At 40.5% G+C, this 25,603-nt stretch overlaps 1 protein-coding gene across 1 annotated transcript in view; it reads right to left on the minus strand.

The window, feature by feature from the left end:
• LOC129113936 (seizure protein 6 homolog) overlaps positions 1-25,603 on the minus strand; it is an 84,843-nt gene that overhangs the window by 31,087 nt on the left and 28,153 nt on the right. Inside the window, exons 2-3 of the mRNA XM_054626421.1 lie at positions 8,175-8,915; positions 7,593-7,714 (exon numbers count right to left, since the gene is read on the minus strand). Of these exons, the coding sequence (XP_054482396.1) occupies positions 7,593-7,714; positions 8,175-8,915 (863 nt within the window). The remainder of the gene's footprint in view (positions 1-7,592; positions 7,715-8,174; positions 8,916-25,603) is intronic.

A 25,603-nucleotide genomic window follows, 5' to 3' on the forward strand; every position in this document is an offset into this window, starting at 1 on the left:
ATGTTCTGAATTTGGATTGAGCACTTAAATGGACCAGACCTAGGTTGCATCCCATGACAATTATGAACATGCACAGCCTCAAAGATAGCAAAATAACTGTTATGTTTCAGCTTCCAGACCTTATAACTAAGACTATGCATCAAACTGTAGCTGTGTCCCAATCCATTAGCTGCAGCCTTTGGAGGAACCAGCTTTTACGGTCTACGTCGGCCGGGTCCTTTGAATACCGCGAAGGCTGGACAGAGCGGCCCCCAAAATGAGACGGTCTGGTTTACAGAAGATTTCCTGTTTGCGTCATCAGCTTTTCGCACCCCCACCCTTTTGCCGCTCCCGTCTCCTAGCAACCAGCTCTGTTGTCATAAAAGAGGTAAAGCTGAGTTAAAATACTTTAAAATGGACGAGCTGCTATATATAGCGCAGCGACTCTCGATAGCATTACCTGGTTAGTTAATAGCGTCACGTAAATTAACCGATCATTTTAACATAAGTATGATCTGATCAGGTCCCTTGTTTTTAGTTTCAACACTTGTATCTGTAGATATTCACGTGAGTTAAAACCCAATAATTACATTTAAATGTGAATTATCCCATTGCTGGTCCACTAGTCCCCATGTCAATAAAAATGTAAAAACGCCGTGACGCAATCGGTCTACAAATGCAGCCCCCGAAGGATGCGGCCGCTGGATTGGGACACAGCTTGTGTCAACACTACAAATATAGGATTGCGCAGCAACAACAACCTTGTATGTATTGAGAAAGTGGATCAGATAACTGATCGTGTGCGAGAGAGCGTTCAGCAGAAACACTGGCCGTTGCTCTAAAGTGAATTTGGCGAAACAATAGAGAAACACCAACGCTGTAACAGCCAATGTTATAACCTCATTACTTAGTAACTTCATCACTCACACAGGGACTCAGTGACACACTTTAATGTTTATAAGGTCAGCCTTGCTTTGCTGCGCTCCAGCCAAAAAATCTGGATCATGCAATTAAGGAGTGACTCTCCAAAAGAAAACAAGACAGATTGTTTATTTTAAAATAATCTGTCAAACAAATTGGCCTTTTTGCAGATGGCATGTAATCTTCATTCACTCTTTTATTAATTCGTCTGTAAGCACACATATGAGTTAACTGTCCACAGAGGCAGGTTCTCGCTGATAATTTAGTGTTGAAAACATCTGGTGGTGCTCTGCAATGAACATTTACACTGACTCACAGGAGCCATTGCTGATGCAGAAATGAGCAGTATGTAATCAAAATGATCTTGCTATACATGAAAATTAAATGACCCTGCTGCTGGGGGCAATAAATCAACAGCCATTGGACTCACCAGCTGCAGTGTCATCATTACTATGGCTGATGCAGTGGAGCACACTGGTAGACTACCTACCTCATTGCCCCGTATCTAAGGCTCACATTTGAATAATCTTAGTACACCACCAGTTGGTGTTTTTGTGTATCTCCTGATAAATTCATACAAAAAAGAATTCCTCCAGTGTTCATTATATGGAACACGTTATCTTAATTGAACATTCACCTCTATACACACAACAGCCAAGGCCATTTCCTGTTTGCCCTGCTGTTAAAACAATGGATCCTTACCAATCAGCGTAAGCCCAATGTTAATGAGAATGTGACAGAGCTGGTGGTAGAATACAATACTCGCTTTCTCATTTTCACTTATGTCACATTTTGCAACCCAGTCGCCGGAAAAAAACTGACAAACCTGCAAACCACAGATACAATGAACCTTGACATTTCTGAATTAAAAATATGTTTCAAATTAACATTTCTTGATTGTGTATATCATCATTATAGTGTTTTAACCACACAGCAATCTCAATTGCGTTTAGGTTTAGGCAAAATAAGTACTTGTTTATAGGTTAAGTAAAAGATAAGGGATTGGGTTAAACATGACTTTTAAAATTAACAAAGGAATGGAACACTAGTGTCCTAGGTGAAAGTCCCATGTTTAACCCATCCAATAACCTCCCAACAAGGAGTCAATCTGGGATTATACCCCCAATTTGAATCATATACTTACAGCTGCTGAAACCGTGTCCTGTTGTTCTGTGTAGTAGTTCTGTTTATATTGTTGTTATATTGCATAGAGGATGCTTTCCACACATGCGCAGTATCTACATTCCTGCTTATAGCGTAGGTGCCATTGGGACCGATTCGAACGGTCAAAACAAATTGCCGGTAGACAGACGTTTGCACAGAGCCTATGTGTACACCCTCTTATAAAATGTACGCAATAGTGACCCTGGCGGACGTGGAAAGTATAACTTTGATTTTCATTGGAAATGTATTCTGATGTCTAAAACAAACATCATCCGGAGGAGTATTTGTTCCCTTGAAACCTTTTGACAATGCTGTTTCATGATGAGCGTCATTTTTATGCAACATTTATGCTACTGAGATCCTGTAATGGCTCCACCATATAGTGACCATCCTATCAAATATTATCATCTTCCTTCCAGTAGCTTACAGTTAAGCAGACGTGACGCCCCTCAGCATTTGAAACACGTTCATGAGATGAGACTAAAAAAATCAGCCTCACTCACCGAGGTGTCTCTCGGGCCTTGACATCCCCGTTTATTTGCTGCAGTGTGCATTTTTTGCATAGATTTAAATTCATGCATTGCTAATTACTCTTTTTCAAGTGCACATCTCCAGTCTACCAGCCTCATCGTGACACTGAGAGAGTTGAAGAAAACATAGTTTTCTGGCAGACAGAGTTTTCTCTCTGTCGACAGCTAGCTGGGTGGAGGAGCAATTAGTGTCACCTGAAAGCATTCCTCCCGGGATGACTAGGCCCATGAAAACTCATCTCAGAAAAGCCCCGGCACCCTAAAAAGCTCATCAAGATCAAACTGGCCTTCTTTATGTCCTCCCTTACTCCCCCAAGGCACAACATGATGAAGGCTTCCCTCTGCCTCATCTCAAGTTGATTAAAGGCAGCCAGCCCTTCCTCCTTTTCTCAGTAAGGCTCGGTTTCTCTGCGACACATCTGCCACATGTTAGGACGTTTCTGTTGCTGGGGAGTCAAGAGAATGGCCAAAACATGTGCATTACCCTGTTAAAACAACTTTTTAGTCTGCAAGATGTGAGGAAAGAAGATTACAGGCATCATTGTAGGGCTGCTTTAAAGGGGAAACGTTTTTTACAAAAGTGTCAAGACCAGCTCTCGGTGGAAATTCCCTTACACTTTCTTGTGGCCCTTTCATTTGAAGAGAGCAATGGCGGTCACTGAACACCAACAAAACAAATTTAATTCCCCCCCATCATCAGCCAACCTCGGCCAGGGTCAATGCCATGTGCATTTTGCTTCTTTTGTAAGAAATACTGGAATTAAAATGGGAGTGCAAGGATCAATACAGCAATTCACCCAGCACAGAGAGGAGGCTGTGTGTCGAGTATTTCTGCTGCTTATTAACATGGCTATTGATTGGAGTCAGAGGAGCGTGGTTGCGGGAGCAGCATCAAATACCAATCGTTAACCCACAAGTCGGCACTGGCTATAAACACTTGGCATGCGCGGTAACATCTCAATCCTTGAAGGGGCATTTCACTGGCAATCCCCCCCGACCGTGCTTTATCCCCTCCTCAGATGTAACTCATTAGCACATGCAGCCTTGAGCTCATTAGAAGTTTGGTTCTTAAGTTTTATTTTGTCTCGTTTGGAAACTTCTGAAACAATATTCATTCATTTAAGGACAAAAAACTTGGAAGCTATAATTTTCCCCACTGAGACTAGAGGCATTTGTTTGATATTTATAAGCTTCAATTAAAGAAACAAACAAAGACAATGTTGTGTTCTCTTTTACTTGGTGGTCAATGGCTACTTTAACTAACCTAATCAAGCAAATTAAATAAAAGGTATTCATTTGAAAAATAATCATATAGCAAGTCAAGCTAGAGTCGTGTAAATTCATTGCTGTATTCCGTGCAATTTATCCCCAGGTTCACCACCAGAGATGAAACTGATTAAGACAGGGTAGAGGAACTGGACAGATAGAAACACTGATCAATGAGAGCAGGGTGGAAATGAAAAAAAGGGCGAAAGGAGAATTAGGAGAAGGATGGAAGAAGAGCGAAAAAAAATTAGATATACAGTATTGACCTCAAAATCCTCCCTCACCATCTTTTTGAATGATGCTCCTTTTAAAGAGAAAATGGAAACACTCCCCCAATCAGCCTTTTTGTGTCAACGGGAGAAATTGGCCATGTCTGCGCTCATAACCCCTGAAATGTATCAACCACTCTCTGTCCTCCCCAACACAATACATTCTCTTTCAACGAGAGTGCAGGGATGTGGCCACCATGAAACAGAACGGGAACAACCTGTGCACAGCCTCAGATTGTAACTCCTTGAGAAGCAGGCAGGTAGATTAGTGAGCAGAGTAGACGGCGAAATCAGAGTGGGACAGATGGCCTGGAAAGAGCTGATAGCTAGCTAACCCACTGGATTTACTTGATCAAATGAAAAAAGCTCCAAACCAGATTTTAAGTACTTTAATACCACTGCCCAGTTCTGGAAAACCTCAATCTGTCCTCTACTAAAACCTTATTGCAAAGTGACTGCGGAGACAGATATAGAGGACAGAAATAAGATGTACTTAAAATATCGCCAATTCAATGGCAAAACAATAATAAATCAAATCCTCAAGATTGATTCTTTACAAATGATATTCAAACCTGCCTTCAGTCAATTTTAATGCAAAACTGAGTAACAGTTACTCACTCTGGCTTTAACGTTATTTATCAATAGTAAGCTTGATATTATAGCTTGGAATGCCAGAAATACATGATATAGTTTGCATTCTATGTTCAAACATCCTGCACATTTTTAACATGTTTATCTATACTTATTTGCAGTGTACACTTAGTACAATACCAAAAATATATATATTCTAATATTAATTTATCTCTGGGGCTGAAAGTTGGTGTTACATCAGCCTCCCAATATTTGTGCAATTACTCTGCAAATAAATTGTAATGCGGCCAGAATCATCAGATGGAGCAATGCATTATATGCTGTTAGCTGTGGCAGTGGGGTTGTAGAGTCAGGCTGAGGGCAGTAAATTCTCCTGATACATTTTTCATCCTCCCTCTCCTGCAAGCTGCCAGACTGCTGAAAGGAGTATTGACTAAGCGCAGAAAAGGTCTGATCGTGCTTATTTATTCCCCACCAATCTATGGGATACCTGAATGGAATCAGAGGGTTCTCTGAGTGCCTATATTATGTTTTACCGAACCATACATCAACATAAATATTTATCAAACAGTCACCTCATCTGTCTTTCAGAGTTTTTCCTCAACCAAATTTCCTTCCTTTGCCCTTGCAAACTGCTGGTTTGTCTTCTATAATGACGACTCCCTTCCATTGCGGAGGCCGGCTGCCAAGACAAGAACATGCCCTTCAATCAAAATACCCCTCCTATGGCTCCTAATGCTTAGTGCTCGACACGTTAAATAGTATCCAAACCAAAGTGAATTTTGAGATGTATATTTCTGTGTTTCTACAAAACCTATGGCCACAAATCAGCAAACTGACCATGATCCAACCAGGGAATTGGCAGAGGAGAGTCTGTGATCCCTCCAAAGAGGAAAGTGGAAGCAATCAGTTTAGTCGCTAGAACAACGGTTCATTTCTTCTCTCTTTTCTTATTGGATACTATGATTTAAGGGATTAGTGTCTTAAATTACACGCATGAAACATGAAAAGACGTATAGGACTCTCAAAATGAAAGGACAGAGCATTGATCTAAGCTGTTTAATTCGTCTATTTGGCATGGTTTCTGCTGTTTGCCATTCCCCCAAAAAATGAATGCATTGCATGGTGCTCAGTAAACAATGTCACATTATCTTTACAATAAAGACGCTGCTGTCACGTGTCTCTACACAAAATTTAAAATTTAAAAAAAGATAGGAAACCCGGCAGTTTTTTTTGCTTTTGCAATAATCAATATTGCAAAGTAAAAAAAATCAAAAAATCCTGGTTTATCCGTGTTTATCTACATACGTGTGTGCGCCAATATCAAATAGGGAAATCCCTTGAGACAACAGCTACATGTGTGTCTCTTCCTACCGCAGGTGACTGTGGAGGTTATGAATTGTTGATAACTAAAAGTTATCCCTGTGTAAAAATCGTCCTGCTTGCATAACATTTTCTGTGCACACTGTTCCTCCGCAAGTCTACTTTCTGATCTCCTCTATTCCTTTAAAACCTTGGGACCCTCATAGCCTCCAGGCAGAAGAGCTTCACTCAGTACTGATGAGAAGGTATGACACATACTTGACTTCAATTTCTATCTTTCCATCTTCATTCGCTGGGAACAAAGAGACCACCGCTTGTTATTCTCATCAGTTGTGCCAAGTAGTTGTGTGTGTAGTTTGCCATAAGATCACTATCAGTTCAGCTGTAGGAGGGAGACTGTGGCCCCATCTGTTCACATTGCGGTGTTGAAACACATGGCCTCCTGTTGTTTCTTTATCAGGCCTGGTATGGATTGCATGAGGGTAAAATGTCTATAAGTTCCCTTCCTAACCTTGATGTTTTGATTCACTGGAGAGGCCCTAGAAGTTGAGATCTGATATATCAAACATGGTGAAATGCAAATGTGTGTGTGTGTGTGTGTGTGTGTGTGTGTGCATGCACATGTGCAGGTTAGTTTGCCACATAAGTACATGTCGTTCAAGATTTACTTGCCTTACCCAGAGAAAGTGTTCAGAGAAAAACCCAGTCTCAAACATATACTCTGTCAAGACTTATCTTAGCCCTCCAGAGGCAGCAAGACAAAGCTCACACATTTTAAAGTCCCCGGTGGTAAATGAGGCGTTCGAGAAATTGCAAATGCCAGGGAACACACGCACTGACAGTTAATTTTTATAACCTTTTTGTGAAAAGACTTACCAAGCAAACATTTCAGCCTGAGACAGACCCCATCACTTGTGCTCCCATCCACCCACTCGCCCCAGCAATTTGTAGCCTGTCTATCTCCGTCAACCCACACAAGACAAGCGGATACTGTAACAGCTAGGACACTAAACCAAAATGAATCAATGCTTTTCACTGTTTTATCGGAAACCCTTTTTTTTTGCAACATTATTATACTTTAAGACACCCGACTCTGCAATTCCTCTCAGCTCTATTGTGTTTATAGCATATTTCAGCTCATTCTTTTGCTTTTATGGTCAGAAACTTTACTGTTTTGGTCAAGTCTCACAGCTTTTATTATTTCCTGATGCAGGCAGCAGTTTTTAGTGAAAATCTCTGATCAACTGCTAACTGCCCAGCATGAAATGAAAACAAAATTAGCAAAGAGCTAGTGACTGATTGGAGCAAGAGTCCGATTATTCTTTACTGGTGTAGACTAAAAACAGAGCTGAAAGGAGGGTAACTATAAACTGTTCGATTTGATATGTCAACTCGATAAGTGATAATGTTCAATTTACAATGCCCAACACAATATATTAATGTTGGTTTAAAGATGCAATTTAGAACTTTACAACTTTAACAGAAGTTGCATGGGTAGGTTTTAAATTGCTAATAAGGGACAACATCACAGTGAGCCTTTATCACGTACCTGAACCTCGATGCCATATCCCAGGTAGACCGTAACCAGGTAGTTACACTCCGCTCCAGAGTCAAGCTGCTGCAGGATTTCGATGTTACCCTCAGGGTCAGTGAAATTCAGGCTGCATGGCTCTGTGGGAGACAGTAAAAAGACAAGTGATTCCCTTTTTCCCTGACCACTGATCTCTCTGACAGCACACCTGTGTCGCCGTGGCCCCATAACCCTCTAACTATCTCTGCAGATTTCCTCCCCGACACTGCTCATCTGGGCCGTCAGCCCACTGTGGCCAGTGGAAAGGACGGGCAGGACACATCAGGGAAAATCAGATTGTTTCTGACACATGAGCGACTCTGTTAACCCCGCTGAAGAGATGGATAGCGGTGTGCAGAATGCGAAATGAACACCGGCGATGTTGATGACCTGATGCTTAATTTTCTTGTCCTCTGGGATGGATGTGTTAAATCTTTCGGGGGAGGTTACCTCAATTTTGAATTTCAATCGGGGCAAAAGTTTTGGGATCAGCTGCTATAAATTTAACAAAGTCGTTTGAGTGTCCTCTTTGAAAGTCAGAGAAAACATGAACATGCCTACCTGCTGTTTGCATGGTGGTGATGGTGGTGATTACGGTTGTGGACGTTGCGTTGGCACCTTCCACTCTGGAAGTTAGGTTAGGGAGTGGATGATCTGGGTTGGTTTTCTTTTTCACCACTGTTTCCCCAGCTTCCCCTTCCTCCATTTGCATTGAGGAGGGCGCCAGGGTCGCTTCTATGGGAGGCGCACTCCAAAAATGAGGCCGACTTCTCTGCGATGATAAGGACGCCACTGGGTTTTCGCTGACTGAGCCTCTATTATTTGTTGTCACTTGAGTGGTGAGGGAGTCTGTTGTTGGCTCTACCTTGTCCGCCCCCCTTGTCTTAGAGGACTTCTTTTGAGGGACATACATGGGCGGCTTTGGTGTTGTGGGAGAAAATGTGGTCAGTGGGGAGGTGGCAGCCACAGTGGCAGTGGTGGCAATGTCTGAAAAGGCTGGGGCATCCTCGTGGGGCACCAGCTGAGTGACAGGGTCCCCTGCATCTGAGGCAGACGCAGAGCCCGGCATGGTGGAATATGCAGCCACAGAGCCATCCCTTTTAAAAAAGTGTTGGTCCCCCTGGAAATCCTTTGTTAATATGTGCTCATGAAGCAGCATGCCCTTGAGGACAGGCCGGTGGTTGGGGATGTTCATTGATGAGACCGTGGTGACGGAGTGGACTTCGCTCTCCGTGTCCTGTGTTGACAAGTCCCTGTCTGGGTCCAGTCTCCTCTTACTGATGCCATTGTTGTCCTTTGGCTCTAAAAGTAAAAGAAAAAAGAGAATATGATTGTATTTAGTACAATATAACAGGCCAGTGAGCTACAAAAGCAGTGCACAAGAGCAGTTCATCTTTTTGACAGTTTCATTATAGAATCATCAAGACTGCCAGCCCATAATCTACCAAAATTATGCCTAATGAGGTGAGAGGCTGTCCTCTTGTATAATTCTTCCACACACATTTTGTTGCTATTTAAATCAGTTCATTATCCAGTGTGTGCGTGTGCGTGTGTGTGTGTGTGTGTGTGTGTGTGTGTGTGTGTGTGTGTGTGTGTAGGGGGGTCTGTCTCTTTGGGGGGATGGGCAGCAGCACAGTAATCCCTTTTACTATCCATTACAGAAGCTTAAGTAATAGCACAATAGTCCGATGGGTTGACATATGTAGGTCACTGCAAGTAACGTTCAGTAGGTATGATATCATTGTATATTATCCTATGTAAGAACACACACACTTTATTTTCAAGTGCATCTTGAGTGTTGAAATATCTTTTTGTGCTTGACATGCCACATTTCATTAAAAAATGTTCTCTAATTCAGATTTTAAGATGCAGACGATTAATACTGACAGTGGTGAGTAGCGGCTTGCAGAAAGCCAGTTTATTATCAAAGGCAAATTCCACAATCACACCCCGCAGGCGGTGGAATCTCAGAGCAGAGAGACACTAAGCAGAAATACTCTGGTTGCTTGTAAGATAAAAAGATTTAAAAGCACATATTTTTCTAAGGCATTCTTTTGTAGGCTAGTACTGTATTCTTATTCTCTTTTTTTTCCCGAACTCACACACACACACTACTCAAACAGAGCAGGCATTGTTAAAAGTTCCACAGAAATAGAAAAAAAAAACACTCAACAAGGGTTTAGTCAGTAAACCACAGACAAATAATACATGAGACATTATTGCAAGTCACAGAAGTTGTAGTGAAATGAAACCACCGGCGGGAAGAAAGCAACACAAAACTGATTATTAGATTTAAGCTGCACAACTTTAGCTAAACCATCGGCCTTCATCATTTTGTTAAATCACTTTCAGTAAAAGAGGCACCCATTTGCTCTTATATGATATAGTGAAGAATTTGAAAATCTGGTTTCAGCTCTTCATCCATATAAGTGACGAACCACATTTCAAGGAACAGTACAGCCCAAAATAAAACTCAGTATCTACTCACTTCTAGATATCAGCACATCATTTAACAGCTCAAGAAGAACAGGCCGGCTAATCAGCTCATGCAGTGAAAGTGTTCTTTGTAGCCAAAATGATTGCACACTGGGAAAAAAAAGTGTCATTTATACCCCATTATCTGCTACATTTCCTCACATCAGTTGTTTGGACAAATTCTAATGAATGGATGTTTCCCACCACTGCAAATCCTGCAGACAGTGTAAACATCAGAAAGACAAATGGCTTAGTTCCTTAGTGGCTTTGACAGGACAGCATTCCTGAAATGATCAAATGTTTTCCAGCTGGCTGCTAGTTATACATTCTTAAATTTTGAACCTTTTATGTGGAAAAAGTTTTTTTCATATTTTGAAATTCTAATGCTGACTGGCTCTTTGTAAGGTGTGTGTTGGCACGGTGTGTTTCTATCTTGTTAAGACGGAGGTAGGAATACAGTGCTGTACGTAAAAAGCACAAAAACATGGTATACACCATTTTTTTAGGACGGTGAGACAAGCAGACTAAAAATGCCACACCTAACTGTAAATTCTTTCTTTTATTTTGGCATCAGTGCAATGCACATCTTTCTTCTCCATGTAATTTCATCCACACATAAAACAATACTATGTGTTGTTTGGATGTTGTAAGCATGATATCAAAAAAGACTGAGGAAGTTCATTTAATCCTCTTATGTGTCCATGAAACAATGCCATCTGCTTTGACAACTTAATTAGCTTGAATCCGTTCGTCTAAATGAGGCAGTAAAAGCTGCCAGCACACTTTTCATGCTCGTAGATGAAAGGATGCTGATGACACAGGCAGCAAAAGCATGGGATATTGTCCTGGTGAGTATTTTCTATCAGCTACGGCGCTCCAAGAAGATGAATGTTGCACATCAAAACAGATGTAAGATTAATTTTGAAATGGCCCTTAGGGGTCAGTGGAATGGTTATACGATGTTTAAGATAAGATAAGATAAGATAAGATAATCCTTCCATCCATCCATCCATCTCCTTCCGCTTATCCGGGGCCGGGTCGCGGGGGCAGCAAGCTAAGGAGGGTCCTCCAGACGTCCTTCTCCCCAGCAACACTTTCCAGCTCCTCCTGGGGGACCCCGAGGCGTTCCCAGGCCAGACGAGATATATAATCTCTCCAGCGTGTTCTGGGTCTACCCCGGGGCCTCTTACCAGTTGGACGTGCCTGGAAAACCTCTAAAGGGAGGCGTCCAGGAGGCATCCTGATCAGATGCCCGAGCCACCTCAGCTGGCCCCTTTCGACGCGAAGGAGCAGCGGCTCTACTCCGAGCTCCCTCCGGATGTCTGAGCTCCTCCTCCTATCTCTAAGGCTGAGCCCAGCCACCCTACGAAGGAAGCTCATTTCGGCCGCTTGTATTCGCGATCTCATTCTTTCGGTCACTACCCAAAGCTCATGACCATAGGTGAGGGTTGGAACGTAGATGGACTGGTAAATCGAGAGCTTTGCCTTTCGGCTCAGCTCCTTCTTCACCAAAACGGTCCGGTACAACGCCCGCATCACTGCTGACGCTGCACCGAACCGCCTGTCCATCTCCCGCTCCATTTTACCCTCACTCGTGAATAAGATCCCGAGATACTTGAACTCCCTCGCTTGGGGCAGTGACTCACTCCCAACCCAGAGGGTGCAATCCACCGTTTTCCGGAAGAGAACCATGGCCTCAGACTTGGAGGTACTGACTCTCATCCCGACCGCTTCACACTCGGCTGTGAACCGCCCCAGTGCGTGCTGAAGGTCACGTTCTGAAGAAGCCAACAGAACCACATCACCTGCAAAAAGCAGGGATGCGATTCTGAGGTCCCCAAACCGGAAACTCTCCTCCCACTGGCTGCGCCTTGAAATCCTGTCCATGAAAATCACAAACAGGATTGGTGACAATGGGCAGCCCTGGCGGAGGCCAACACGCACTGGGAACAAGCTCGACTTTGTGCCAAGTATCCGGACACAGCTCTCACTTTGGTCATACAAGGACCGAATGGCTCGTAGTAACGAACCAGGTACCCCATATTCCCCAATATCCACAAAAACTAAAATATTATAAAACATTATATATACAGACAGAATAATTATTGTATTATTAAATTTGTGCACATTTCAGATGTCAAGTTAAATACAGAGGCACGTGACCGGTGAAACAATATAATGTATTCTTTAATGCTTTACATTGTAACTTTCACATCCAGTCTATTGTCTATTCTTGTTTTTGATCAGTTCTTAAAATGAAAATCATGAAGCTTGCATGTTCTACAATTGACTTGCTCATATTGGGTTTATTGTTCACAAGCGCCAGTGTACGCCATTTAAACTTAAATCTGCTTGCCAGGAGGCAAACAATCACCGTGGAAAACTGACTGAGTGTCTGTATTGATTCTATTGGGGTTCTCATAAAGGAAAACGTACATTTAGGTGATAAAAATGGTGCAAGAATTTATGTAAAAAAATGAAGTGCGCCACAGGAGAGACTCTGCTTCGCTCATAAGAAAAGTAGTTGTAAGCCGCTGTTACATTTTGTTTAGTTTTACCACTATCCAGTACGCTAATAAAAGTTTGATCGGGCTATTTAAGAGGAAGAGTAAACAATTTTGTTACAAAGCCTCTCCCAGGCTGACAGAATTGACACATGGTTTTACATTATACTGGCAGACGCTCATCCGATAAATGTGGCGACAACACCACATTTATCTTTCCTTGGTGACAGAAGCAATTGAAAGACCTTTTGATGTTCTAAGATGGAGGAGGAACATTTCCTTGTAGCCTTATTCTGTCACAACAAGAGCCGCGAAAGCTGCACTATAAAGGCAAACTAAGCATATTTGACATGTCTCACAACCAGCGAGAATAAAGAGTGTAAAGGGAGGTCTTCATGAATGATTGAAGTTTATAAGGCTGCCCCTGCTCCTTATAATTGCAAAGTAGAAAGGCACTCAAACATACTGTATAGTGAAGCTGGGGAATTTTGCTCATTAGTTCATTATTATCGCTGCACCGAACTGGAAGCTGGGCTACCTTTTTATTTTCTTATTTTTCTCTCTCTCTCTATGTCTCTATCTGTGCTGGTCAGCTGTTGACCATCCAGTTGCCGCCCTTCAGTCAGAATATCGAGTGGAGGTGGAGAGTGGGAATGGAGAACTGGGTTAAACAAGAGTTTCTCATACACAGATCAATACAGGATCAATATGTACAGGTTGGAGACCTCACTGTGGTGATTACAGAGGAGCGAGTGCTACTACCAAACTCTTCTCATTGCTGAGTCTTAATTGGGTGTTTACAGTTGAGGTTTCACAGAATAGAGCCGAAAAACTGAATTACAAATGTCATTTGAGTATGTAGATCAATAAAATAGAAAAAGGGAAAGAACCAGTTACATAGTCTTTTTCTTTTAGGCAAGTTGCACTCATTAGTTGCAAATATAAAGGGGTTTTGTCATATTTACACACATAGGGTAGTCACTGATTACCTTTTTAATCTTTTCTGCAAATTATCTGAAATGCCTCACATCTGAGCTGCTGAGAATCCTTACAGATGTACAATGGGATAGAGACTAAATTGTGAAATTCCAAATTATACACCAACATAAGAATGCCATCTTAAAATGCAACTAGACTGGGGAAATTGTTGTTGCATGCCAATCCCATTTCAAAATGTAAATTTGCACAACATAAGCAAGATGGCAAGATTTAAAAAACATTTATAAAACATAGTGGTGGCATCACCCCCGTTGGAATCTGATTGGCCAACCCCGGTGCCTTCCTTACTGGATTCTGAACATGGCAGTCATTCAATCAATTTGTATCGCACCTTTTGTACAGGTCTGTGCAATTCAAAGATCTTGGTAACTGTATAAATAAAAACAGTGTAACACACCAGAAATAAAAATGATGAAAATTTTGTAATGAATCAAATGAAATGGGGGGAAAAATAATTAAAAAACAATAAAATTGATAAAAGACAAAAAACATTTTAAAAAAATGATAGCGGGGTGTACAACATTTTGAAACAGGCATGAAATTAACTTGTCATTACCTTAACAATTGAAAATGACTAACCAAACAATGCTCTGAATGCTCTGCCTTCTTTTGCAATACAGGCTGCAAAACATCTTGTTGGTCAGGTTTATTTTTGTTTTACAGTGTTGTAAATGAGTACCTTCAACATAAGTCCCTGGCACAAACACGCACACTTACACAAACTTAACTTCATGTTATCAAACCTTTGTGTAGCAACAAACTATAATGTCATGCAAACACTGAAATGATACTCATTTGATTTCATTTTCCAACCTTGTATTACTGTCAATTGACCCCCCAAAAAATGCAACTTTTGCCAGATGCTGAATCTCTCCGGTTCTGGCAAAGGTTGTAATTTGAAACACAGGCAGGTCCTGTTCTAACCTGTTTCCATACATACTTAGAAAATCACACCCTGTACTGCCTGCCAATTTAAATTTATTGTGCTTGAAGGACTCCAATCAGGGATAGAGGTACTGTAATATGCTGGCGAAAAACAGGCCACTGTCAGGACAAAGTGATCTTGATGTGCTCCGTCAGGTCCGTAGAATGGGGATCATGCTTAAACCTTCACACACCAGCAAGTTGCATCAAGTCGCAGGCAATGACTACAATCACAAAGAGATGCTAACGTGTGTGAAAGTTTTGTTGTGCTGTACGACCAGTGGTCAGACATTTGTCTTGCTGTGGGCTGAGTGCAAGTGACAGCAGACATAGCTGGTGTGAAAGGTAATATAGCACATACCTCTGTTAAACTTTATTCACTGCAGATCCAACAGCTAAAAGTAGATACACACTCTAGAGGTTATGCCATTGCACCTCACTGAAGCTAGTTAATTACTGTATGGCTAATTCATTAATCAAAGGTGGTAATTACCGTGACAGAATGAGATTACTGTTATCTTATTCTGAGCGGTGTCACAAATACAATAAAATACCATTAATTGTCTTGGGGGAATTATACTTATGTGTCTTCTGTTTGCACATTTAGCAGAGAACATTTAGGACATGTAACAGGAGGAAGAATTCGATGGTGCCCTTAAGCCTCATCACATCCGACTATGTTAAGTCACATCAGCCCTGTTTTAAAACTGAAGCTAACACCGCAGATGTTATAACAAGATCATCTAGTTAATGTTGCAGAAAAATCTGACTTGACAATTTGAAAGTATTAAAACAAACCTCTGCAAATGGTTTGGTAAAACTAGTCTGTGTGTCCTGAGGTTAATTGAGTTGAGTCGTAGAGTGAAAATGAATACAGGATTTGTACTTTCTATCTCTGGCAAGCCATTTCCTTTATCTGCCACATTAATGTTTGAGAAGGTGCAGTCCAACTCAAAACCTTTAGAAAAATATCTTGCTGCGTGAAGAATGAGAATAACCAGGAAGTAATACCATCATAAGTTACACTGCTGTTTCACATTTTATATTTCCAATCTGTATTCTTCATGTTGCTGGTTTCCTTGTTTTATTTTACACCCTTTTATGTTATTCGGAATTGCATGTGGTACAAAACCTTTTAAAATGTCTTCAATTGTCTTGTGTTTTCAATGTGTTTATGTTTTATGTCATTGTGTTTTTAGTCTGCCTTGCTGCTAAAAACAATTTCCTAAACTGAGCTGAACGTCTCAACTGGGCTGCTCTTTTTTTTTTCTTGACGTAAGTAAAGCATTCTAGAAGGCAAATGTGGTTTTCATGAGACTTTCTAAAATGATGACGCATGTTTCCAGCCCTATTTCTCATCTCTACAGAATAGATTATTACAAAGAGTGTCTGGCACATCCTGAATATGTTTTAGTGGAGGTACAAGCTCATGGATCCATGGCAACCTCTCAGTGGACACTGACTTAGATGACAGAATGAGCAATCATAAGGGACTCCTCCTCGAGATGAAAACACCTAGCCTCCTCTCCTCAGTTGCATATCAATGGAATCATCAGTGAACACTCAGTGCATGGAGAGAGCACTAATAAGATGGGACAAGCCACACTTGAGGCAGGCTGCTGATTGACATCAATCTCCTTATATCCAGGGGCTTTATTTCCTTATTATTACAGAGAGCCACTAGACAAGCAAATCAATAAGCAGCTTCCGCTGGGCTGAGATACGAGGCCTTCAGATCACTCTACATGACTCCTTTTAGGATCCCCAGTGGAGCTTTGAGCTCATGAATTCATTCGAACAGAAGGTGAACATTTCCCAGTAGTGGCATTTGGTGCAGTATGTGCAGCTTCTGCACGTGTTTGCATGGAGCCATACGGAAAGACTACAGGAAATAATGGGGTGAAACTGATAAATGATTCCATTAGTTAACCTAATGCATTGTTAATTTAATTTGGTATGTGGGTGTGACAAGTGCATAGACATGGAAATAAATTATATTTAAAAAAAGGTAGCAGGGAGAAAATGAAGGAAATTAAATTAAGTGAGCACTGGCTGAAAGAATAAGCCTTTCAAAAAAAAACAAAAGGTCACAAATCACACAGTGATTTCCAGTCATAACCCAGAATAGTGCATCCATGACTGTGCCGAGATTCCAATTGCAGAGCATCAAATTAGGCTTTTACTGTCTGTCTGGTTTTTGAGTAGTGAGGATAACGGAATATTGAAATGAGACACACTCTTATCCTCCATCTGCCCTTTGACTTCATTGAGCGGAACCATAACTTTTCCCTTTCATTTAATACGGCCTGTCTGTGTTCCGGTTCATTGAGCATTGTCCTTCAGACGGGCTTTAAACAAACTGTGTCTTAATGGTGTGAGGGAGCTCGTAAGACCTGACCTTTAAGCTGGAGCAGAACAAAAACAGAGCTACCCAGCCGCGCTACTTGCATGAAATCTACTGTAAAGCACTAAAGCTGCAGGGGGTAAATGGGCCATTCTTAAACAAATCTGAACTCTATAGTGAGGGGTTGAATGCGGTTTAATTGGCAATCATTTCTTTGATAATCTTATCAGTTTATTAGCTTAATCAATTTGCATTTATCATGCCACAGTTCTCCCTATTTTGTCTTCTGTATTTTCTCTGCTTTCACTTTGAAAGTTTTTTTTTTTTTTTTTTTCTGCAAGAGAACTAAGGAATGAACGGATGCATTTGTTGTACAAATCCCTAGTATTAAAATCACATCATTTTCTGTAATCATGGCAGAATCTGTTTTATATAGAAGCCGGATGTATTTCAATTTACCAATGTGTTGCATCCTGGAAAGTACTGGGAGGAATGTCTCTTTTCACACTTCATTTCCTCCCATTAGAGTAATTTATCTTTTCATTTTCTTCTCATTTACTCCATGGTGGAGTCAATTAAGAATAGAGCTGTGGGTGAAACAAGACATACAACTTTCAAAGTGGATTACTATATTGTGAGCAAAATGTCTTTTTAACAGTGGTTGGGAAGTGGCACTCTTTAGGCAGTGCCCTGTATTACTTTAAGCATTGCAGTGATATAACACATCAGTATATCTAGGAAAATGATGTAATGTACACATATGTTCATATTCTCTGAGGGTGCAGGTTGTACATCTGGCTCTCCACCTGACAACACAGACATTAGTGGTGAATTTAAAAGCTACTTGATTGATGTCACGCTCTCCATCCCTCTTAAAGTCATTCCCCAGCCCCATAACAATTCAATCAGCCCCGGGATAATACTACTAAAGCACCACGCTGTCGATTTCCAACCTTATCTGTGTAATAGTCATAGATTGACATACCTATGTGCGCCATTACACCTGTCATTACTCCATCTCGTGGGGAAGCTCCTGTAATAACACTGAATCAAGAAAAGAGTCATTTCACCCTAAAGAACTCTTTCATCTCACAAAAAGACCATCTGAAACTGAAAGTGCAGAGCAAGATACATCAGGGGTCTTTGTGTTTGTGTTTTCCATGTTTTGCTCTTAGGAACTAGTACAGAGCTCTTGTGTTCAGGCTGATAAAGCTAACTTGAAAGGAACTGGAGTGCTGTCGGTGGTTTGTGCAAGCATGGCAGCATTTGGTCGAGGCCAAAAAGATGAGGTTAAAAGTGGGTTAGGTGGCTCGCTCGGCATCCTGCTATTTTCACAGCTGTCTTGGACGGCTTATATGGCGGCAGAAAGGAAGAAAAGAAGAAAAGTCGGAGAGAAAAAACGCTCATTGAATGAGTGTACGGAGAGACCCTTGTTTTTTTTTATTAAAAATAATTACCTATAGGTAGTATCTGTCATGTTTTTTTGTAGAATAAATCCAGCATCGGGCCTGGAGCTTCCAAGTAGTTTTCTCAGCCGAGCACTCATGCAAACTAGAAATCTGTTGCCTCAGTCTCAGACTCTGTGGGAGTCTCCTCCTGCAGAGTCACCTTCCTTTGAAACAGGCCTGCTGGCATTCGCAGCGAGACAGTCTCTGTGTCTATCTAAGTTCAGACTTAATATTCAGCACAGTTTACCTTGTGCCTTACTCTAGCTCTCACCTGACCAGCTGTTCCATTTCTCCTTCCCTTTATTATGTGACATTCAGTACAGTACCACTCCTGTGATATGTGCTGCCTGGTGCATTCACCCGCATACATTACACGCACAGCTGGATAGCGCGAGCTTTACATGCTTACACACGCATCTGTTTTAACCAAATCTGAGGTTATCTTGCACGCACAGCCACACTTGCGTTTGACATACTGCTCAAGAGCACAGTTCTTTGTCAGTGGCAACCCCAAAAGTGGACAAAATTATATAGTCATGCTGTGTGATATTTGGGGAGGATATGAAGGACGGTGCTTGATGCTACTTTTCTCTAACAATCAGGCTGAACATTTGCCCTGTGGTTTTAGTAGTTTTTGTGATATCTTGCTTTGGGCCAGAGCTGCTCATTTCCACTTGCTGCCATGAGGAAATTGTAGATAATCATAGATAAAATATTCTGTCTCATCAATAATTTCTGATACGGCTGCTAGGCTTTCAGACACTGGGAAAATTTGCGGGAATTACATGTGAATTTCATCTGCAAACACTTTTCCCCTTCACTATTTCACATTCTAAAACGTGGCTGTGAATGTCCATGTGGATGGGAGGGAAAAGGTGATTAATGCATCAGCCCTGGAAGGCAGAGCCGAAGCGATCGCATTCAAGTGTGAGCCTTGACCTTTATGTATTTACCGGATTGGTTCGAAGGAGGTGGACGAGCAGACTCTCAGACAAAAATCACTTTGGCTCTTACATCTCCCACAATCTGAGCACAAGCATTTTCTGTGCACTCTGCCGGAGCAAGCAAGCAAAATAAAGTGGTCCAGGGGACTAGAAGTCAGAGGGAGCAGAGAGACGCTGCGTTTGAAATTGTTGTATGTTTGTGACACGTTACGGTTGAATCTCTTTTAAGTAAAGACAGCCATGCAGGTTGATAGAAAGACTCACCATAAGGTTCCAATTCTTTGAAGACAATGTTAAATCTAAACTTGACGCACATGCCAGAAGATTGCATTTAAGTCGGGTGACAATATTCTTGCTTTGATCGGGACTACTGGCTTATTTCTTACAATAGAGCTTTCTATTTCGTATTTTGTATCAACATATCTGATCCATACAGGGCAGTTTTCATGAACTTCTTTTCATGAAATGGGGGGGTAGTTATACTGGTTGTGTTATACTAGTAGTTGTAGTAGTATTGCACGGATTATCCCTGGTTGTGTTATACTAGTAGTTGTAGTAGTATTGCACGGATTATCCCTTTTTTTTAACCCTTTCATTTGAGCTGTGATATCTTGTTGAATATTTACAAAACCCTTTTTACAAAAACTGATTATTGTCAAGGGATATAAAGTTTTCTGTTCATCAACTGTCGGTGTGATAAGTGTAACGTTTTTTGCATAGTTGTTGAAGTTATTAGATCAGTGATTTAAAAAGATAAAAATAAAATACAGTCTCTGATTAGGTTATAGAGGCTGATACTTATTGATGACTTATTGAATCACATTAACATTTGTTTACATTGAGTACTGGAAAACAAGTCGGCAGTGATTTGTCCAAAGCAACAAAAAGATCCTGCTGCTGTGCCCATCACAGATGATCAAGTCGGATCCGGTTCTACACAGACTATAACTTAGATTATATGATTGTTATGATATTACATAATTCTTTCTTTTAATCTAAAAATGTTTCATGTTTTGTAATTATTTTTTCTGGTTTTAGACTCCATAAAAAGAGATGTTTACTAAAAAAACGTCCTTTATTTGACTTAAATGAAGAGAAATGTATGCCCTTTGTTGGAACTGTACTTTTATCATAAATGGATATCTCTACCGTTTGGTAGAAGCTCATAATAAAGGGTCATTCAAAAAAAAAAATGAAACAAAGAAATGTAAAAAAATATATATATATTTTCATTATTTTTCTTCTGGGTTGGACCATTAAAGGGTTTACAATAAAAAAAAAAACATTTCAAGCATTTGGGAATGTAATCAATTACAGTACGTCTTCTAACTGCATCAAATCTTAGCAATTTGACAAGAACATTTTTCAAAGCAATCTTGAAACAAGAAACAGTCTATAAAACACAAACAATAATCAGCTAAATCCTGAAGGGAGCGATGAGAGAGAGAGAGAGAGTGAGAAAGAGAGAGAGAGAAAGATGTCTTAGAGCACAAGCATTTAATATGCTGGCTGCATGTAATGTTGAAATTAGTTTTATGCGTTTTGGCAGGGGGATGCCAGAGAGCAAAGCCAGGTGAGGGCCTGTGAGTACACAAGTCTGAAAACATAAATGTTATAAACCAATACACAAGCTGCCTATTGGGATGTGAGGGGAAACAATATTAACGCTGACAGTGATGGATGATGCTGCTTCCTGTAGAGGTCTGATAGATACAAGGCCCTTTAGAGGCGAGAAGCACCATGTTCTTCTAAAAGGGACATTCTATGTGTGTTTCAGGTAAAACTTGCATTTGTAAGGAGAAAGTGTACAATACCAATCTGGGTAAAGATGGATGGGCTTTTTCTTATTTATATTTGCCTGCTAGACTGTTGAAGTAAATGTTCAATATATATATACCCAAAAACCCAGTCATACTGCACAGCAATACTTGCTTTGCAGGGATACTTTGCCTACAGACAGAAAAAAACAGTAAATGTATTGCGAATGCTTTTACTGCTTGTTTATTTATAAACATTGGACAAATTATGATGTTGTAATTTTTGTATGAGATTGTTTGAGATGTATCTATGTTTTATTTTGTTTTGTAAAGACTTGCCTATTGTCGCTGCCTTTTTGGCCAGGTTGTCATTGTAAATGAGAAAAATGGTACCAGTGTTTTTTTTTTCAAATTTAAAGACTAAAGTAGTAATATACTGGCCCACTGATGATTTGTGTCTGTGTGTCTAAATGGTATAAATTATGTTACAGGGAGCATTTTTATTCAAAACACAAATGAAGTTCAGATCAGTTTACTAAAAAAAAAAAAAAAAGATATAATTGATTCTGGAGCTCAAACAGTTCTACTCAATATATCAGGCCACACATGGTTGTTTAGTTTTAAAGGGATTCCCTCCAAATATTCCCTAATATATCTCAACTGTGTGTTTGTAGCATGGGAAAAGGTTGAAGCGAGGTAAGGTCCTGGAGGATAAAATAACATGTGAATTTTGTCATTGGTAGTAAGACGAGATATGATTACTCTACTAAGCTGTGAAGCAGATTAAAAAAAAACCATAGAAACAGAGGTCATTATGTAACACTGACATTTTAGCTTTGGCATTTTCATCATGTTTTTGATGCTAATTGGATTATATAGTTTAACATACATTTCTGAAGAAATTGTAGCATTCTTTACATTTATTGTAAGATGTGAAATCCATGTTTCAATGCCAAGCTGACACCATGAAGGCTACCGTCACTAGGCTGTAGCTCAGGATTTCTGTATCCCATGTGACTCGGTAGTCATTCTGTACATGCACACATAATCACGAGTCAAGGGCAGGTGAAATATGAACACCTTCTGTATATAAAACTACACTTGGAATGGAAATTGCTTCATATTTGAAGGTAAGAAGTCACTGCGGTTAGAAAAGAAATCGATTTATTGGTCATATTTACTTAGAATACTCCAAGTAATTCCTGTTTTATTAAGGCAATCATCTACCTAACAGTGGGAGCTTTTCTTTTTTTTTTTACCTCAGAATAGTGTTTCCAGTGGCTGCTTTAAATAACTGCAAATCACAGCCTCTTGTAGCTTATTGCTTTAATAAACTGTGACTGAAAGCAGTGTACTTAAGCATGATTGAGAGACTGCAAATATTCTGCTCTGATCTTATTTAAACTTATCCTGGTGCAGGAGCAGGTTATTATGAGGTGCTGTAAATTAATACCAGGTAATTGGAGAGCATCAGTGGAGCCAATAAAGTCGAAGCACTGGCAGATGGTAAAAACAAAACCCAGATGATGAGCAAGTCTCTTGGAGAGCAGCTGTTACTCTTTGGAGAGAAACTTTACATTAGCACTGCTGAGTCCATGTGTAAAACCCCACAAAAACCCCTATCTCGGCACTAAAGTTGCAAAGTTGTTTTTCATTGGCGCCTGTGTAGTGAAAAGAATCATTGCAGTTTAAAAACTTTCTTTTAATTTTATTTCTTTCTTCTGCGCTTTTATAGCTTCACCAAAATTGGATTTCAAGCCTGGCTACCCTAAGAGGATCTACAAACACATGTGGTGCAAGAGCAAATCTGTGTGGAAGAGCACCAAGTTAAAAAAAAATAACAGGGTGAAAATTAAAGTGGTTTAGACTGAATGGATTTAAGGGGCTGGAAAATACATTTTAGTGCCCAGTCATTCATCCTTCTCACACCACTGTTAATATACATTTTTAATGGTTTGTCTGCTCCAGCTCAGCAGAAACCTTGAGGCATTCATCAGCACTGATTCACTCTTTAGCTAAACTGTTGAGTGGCATTAAATTGTTGCATATATGATAAAGTCTAAGTTAAATTCATAAATATGTTTGGCTGTATGTGTGTGGACCCCAGGAAGAATAAGCAATGCTAGTGCTAGTGCTAATTGGGATCCTGATAAAGGAAAACTCCCAAAACTAAAACCCAACATCAAGCAAATGTAATTTTACATCCACTAAAAAATAAGAAATTAATAAAGCCTATAACACTGAATAGGTTTTAGAAACCTGTCTAAAATCTTCATTTCATGTAAACCTGTTGTTATTTCCATCTAAGGCCCTATGATCGATCAGACGCTAGTGAACTAAACTGAACTGAAAAGCCACTAGGACGTGCATTGATTGATAGCTGAGCTTTGACACATACTTAGCCGAGTATGAGGGAATGCTTCTCTCCTTTGCCTGCTTTCAACTCTCTTTTGTACTGCATGCTCCTCTTCCAGCCCTTTTGAGATTCTGGCGTGGCTCCTCGAGGTCTTTAAAGACAGCAGGTGGTAACAACACCCACGCCAGCGCTAACCCAATATGCCGTAGCGCACTTGTAAGAGACATACATCAAAGCTGATACTCGCGTCTGCAGGTGTTTGTTTATTCTGCAGCTACGCAGCAAGATAGGCGATGAACAGACCTTGATTTTAGCATGCTGGAAACATGAGTTCTCTCCTATAAACACACAAAACTCCTATTCTACTTTGAACTCTTGCACCGTGATCATCTGTGTTATGTCATATTGTCAGCTACAAAACCGAACTGTAGATCATACCAAAGGGTCTGATTCAGTAATCTCTTTTGTTCAACCAGTAGCAGTAACTCTTCTTAAGGCCCGTTTTGCTATTGTTCGCTTGCTTCTGCTGTTTGAAGCTACACTGCAGTGGCACCATGGTGAATTGAAGCTGCTGACTCATCTACAGATATTCTTTGAGATTTTGAAGAACTCCGCCCTGTTTTGAGCTCTGAAGAATTTGACTGCAGCATCCCCTGAAAGTTCATGGCCATATGACAAGAGTGTGGAACGCATTTCAAGCCTTTCTGTTCAAATTTAAAGTCAAACAGAAAAGTTCAGACAGTAGCAAGTTATAAAAAATCTTGATAAAACTTCATGTCCATCTATAACAATGAAAAACCCTATCAGCACTGATCAGTGTCCTCTGGCAGGTTTTTACAAACATGACCCAAAAAACTACTCTCTTATCTGTTTCCAAAGTGATGTGGACTGACAGTCGCGGTATCATGCATGAAGCGGGGTGAATAATTCAATGTATTTTTTAAAAGGACAAAAGACTTGGAGTGAATGACAACTTGTCAGCAGGAGATAAACTGAATGCATAACAGATGAATAAAATAAGAGTGTGCCAGCAGACAGTAGGTAAGTCAGTCCCATCCACTTTTCTGCAGTGCCCTTTTATATGCATTAACCCTTCCACATTTTTCTCTTTTCATTTTCTGTCTAAAAAAGGAACATATGTATTTTTTCCTGTGCATTTTTCAATCGCTGTGTATGTCAGAACACATGCCAAGGCAGAGATTTCTAGTTCAAAAGGGGTCATGGGGGAGAGAGGTGAAAAGATGTTTAATGGTGACTAACATTGGCTGCTAATGCCCTTGGCCATTATGTGACTCAGTTTAGCTCCCGTCAAAGTGAACTCTGACCAAGTGTGTCCAACGCGGCAGCCATGCACGGAGCTGAAGGCGAGTTACACGGACAAGACAGGAGGGAAAGGGTGCAGAGCGTAACTAAGGGAGCGGCCAGGAGGCCGGTTCTGCTCTGATTTGACAGTTTATGGTCAGCGCATTTATCACAAATGTCATCCTTCATCACTGCTGAGCTGCAGCACATAGCCCGCATTATGATATACACAGGGAAGGTCTGGATAAAGGCGTCAGTGTAATGGAAAGAGCTGGAGATGGAGTGGCTATTTGATAATTTTTAGTGGTAAAAAAAAATGTCAAAGTGCAGTCCAGATGAAATGTGAAAAATACTGAATTATATTATGACTTCTACAGGAGTATTATTAATTATGAGCTGTTTTTTTGTTGTTGTTTTCTTCCAGCCTTTTTAACTTCAGGCCAAGCTTAACATCTCTTTAACTGCATGCATATTCACTCAATGTACTTCTCCGGTCATATGTTACTTCCTGACCTGAGGGTTTAAAAGGGGGGGGATCCAGATTTTCCATATTGGATTTAGATGTTTTGTTAATCCATAAAACAGATTAAGTTGGATATTTGTGTTATCAGATATTGTGTGTCTCAAATCCACAGCCTTTCACATAGAGTGAACTAGAGACCCGTGGACCACGTGTTCAAATCAAAGTGATTTCTGGCATGATATGAAGCACATTAGTACATGAGGTCCTAATTAAGTGTAAGGAGTCGTCTCAAGGGCCTGGATTATGAAAGAGCAATTATCGTGTGGCTCAAATCAACTGTCTTTGAATTCCTGATTGGATTCGACTGTGGCAGCACTTTTCGTAATAGACACATAACATTTTGGAACCAACCCCTTCAATTAGCACTGATACCACTCACTGCTTTGTTTCATCATTTATGAAAAATGAGATATT

The sequence above is a fragment of the Anoplopoma fimbria genome, chromosome 24 (genome assembly GCF_027596085.1).
Source record: "Anoplopoma fimbria isolate UVic2021 breed Golden Eagle Sablefish chromosome 24, Afim_UVic_2022, whole genome shotgun sequence".
Classification (NCBI taxonomy): domain Eukaryota; kingdom Metazoa; phylum Chordata; class Actinopteri; order Perciformes; family Anoplopomatidae; genus Anoplopoma; species Anoplopoma fimbria.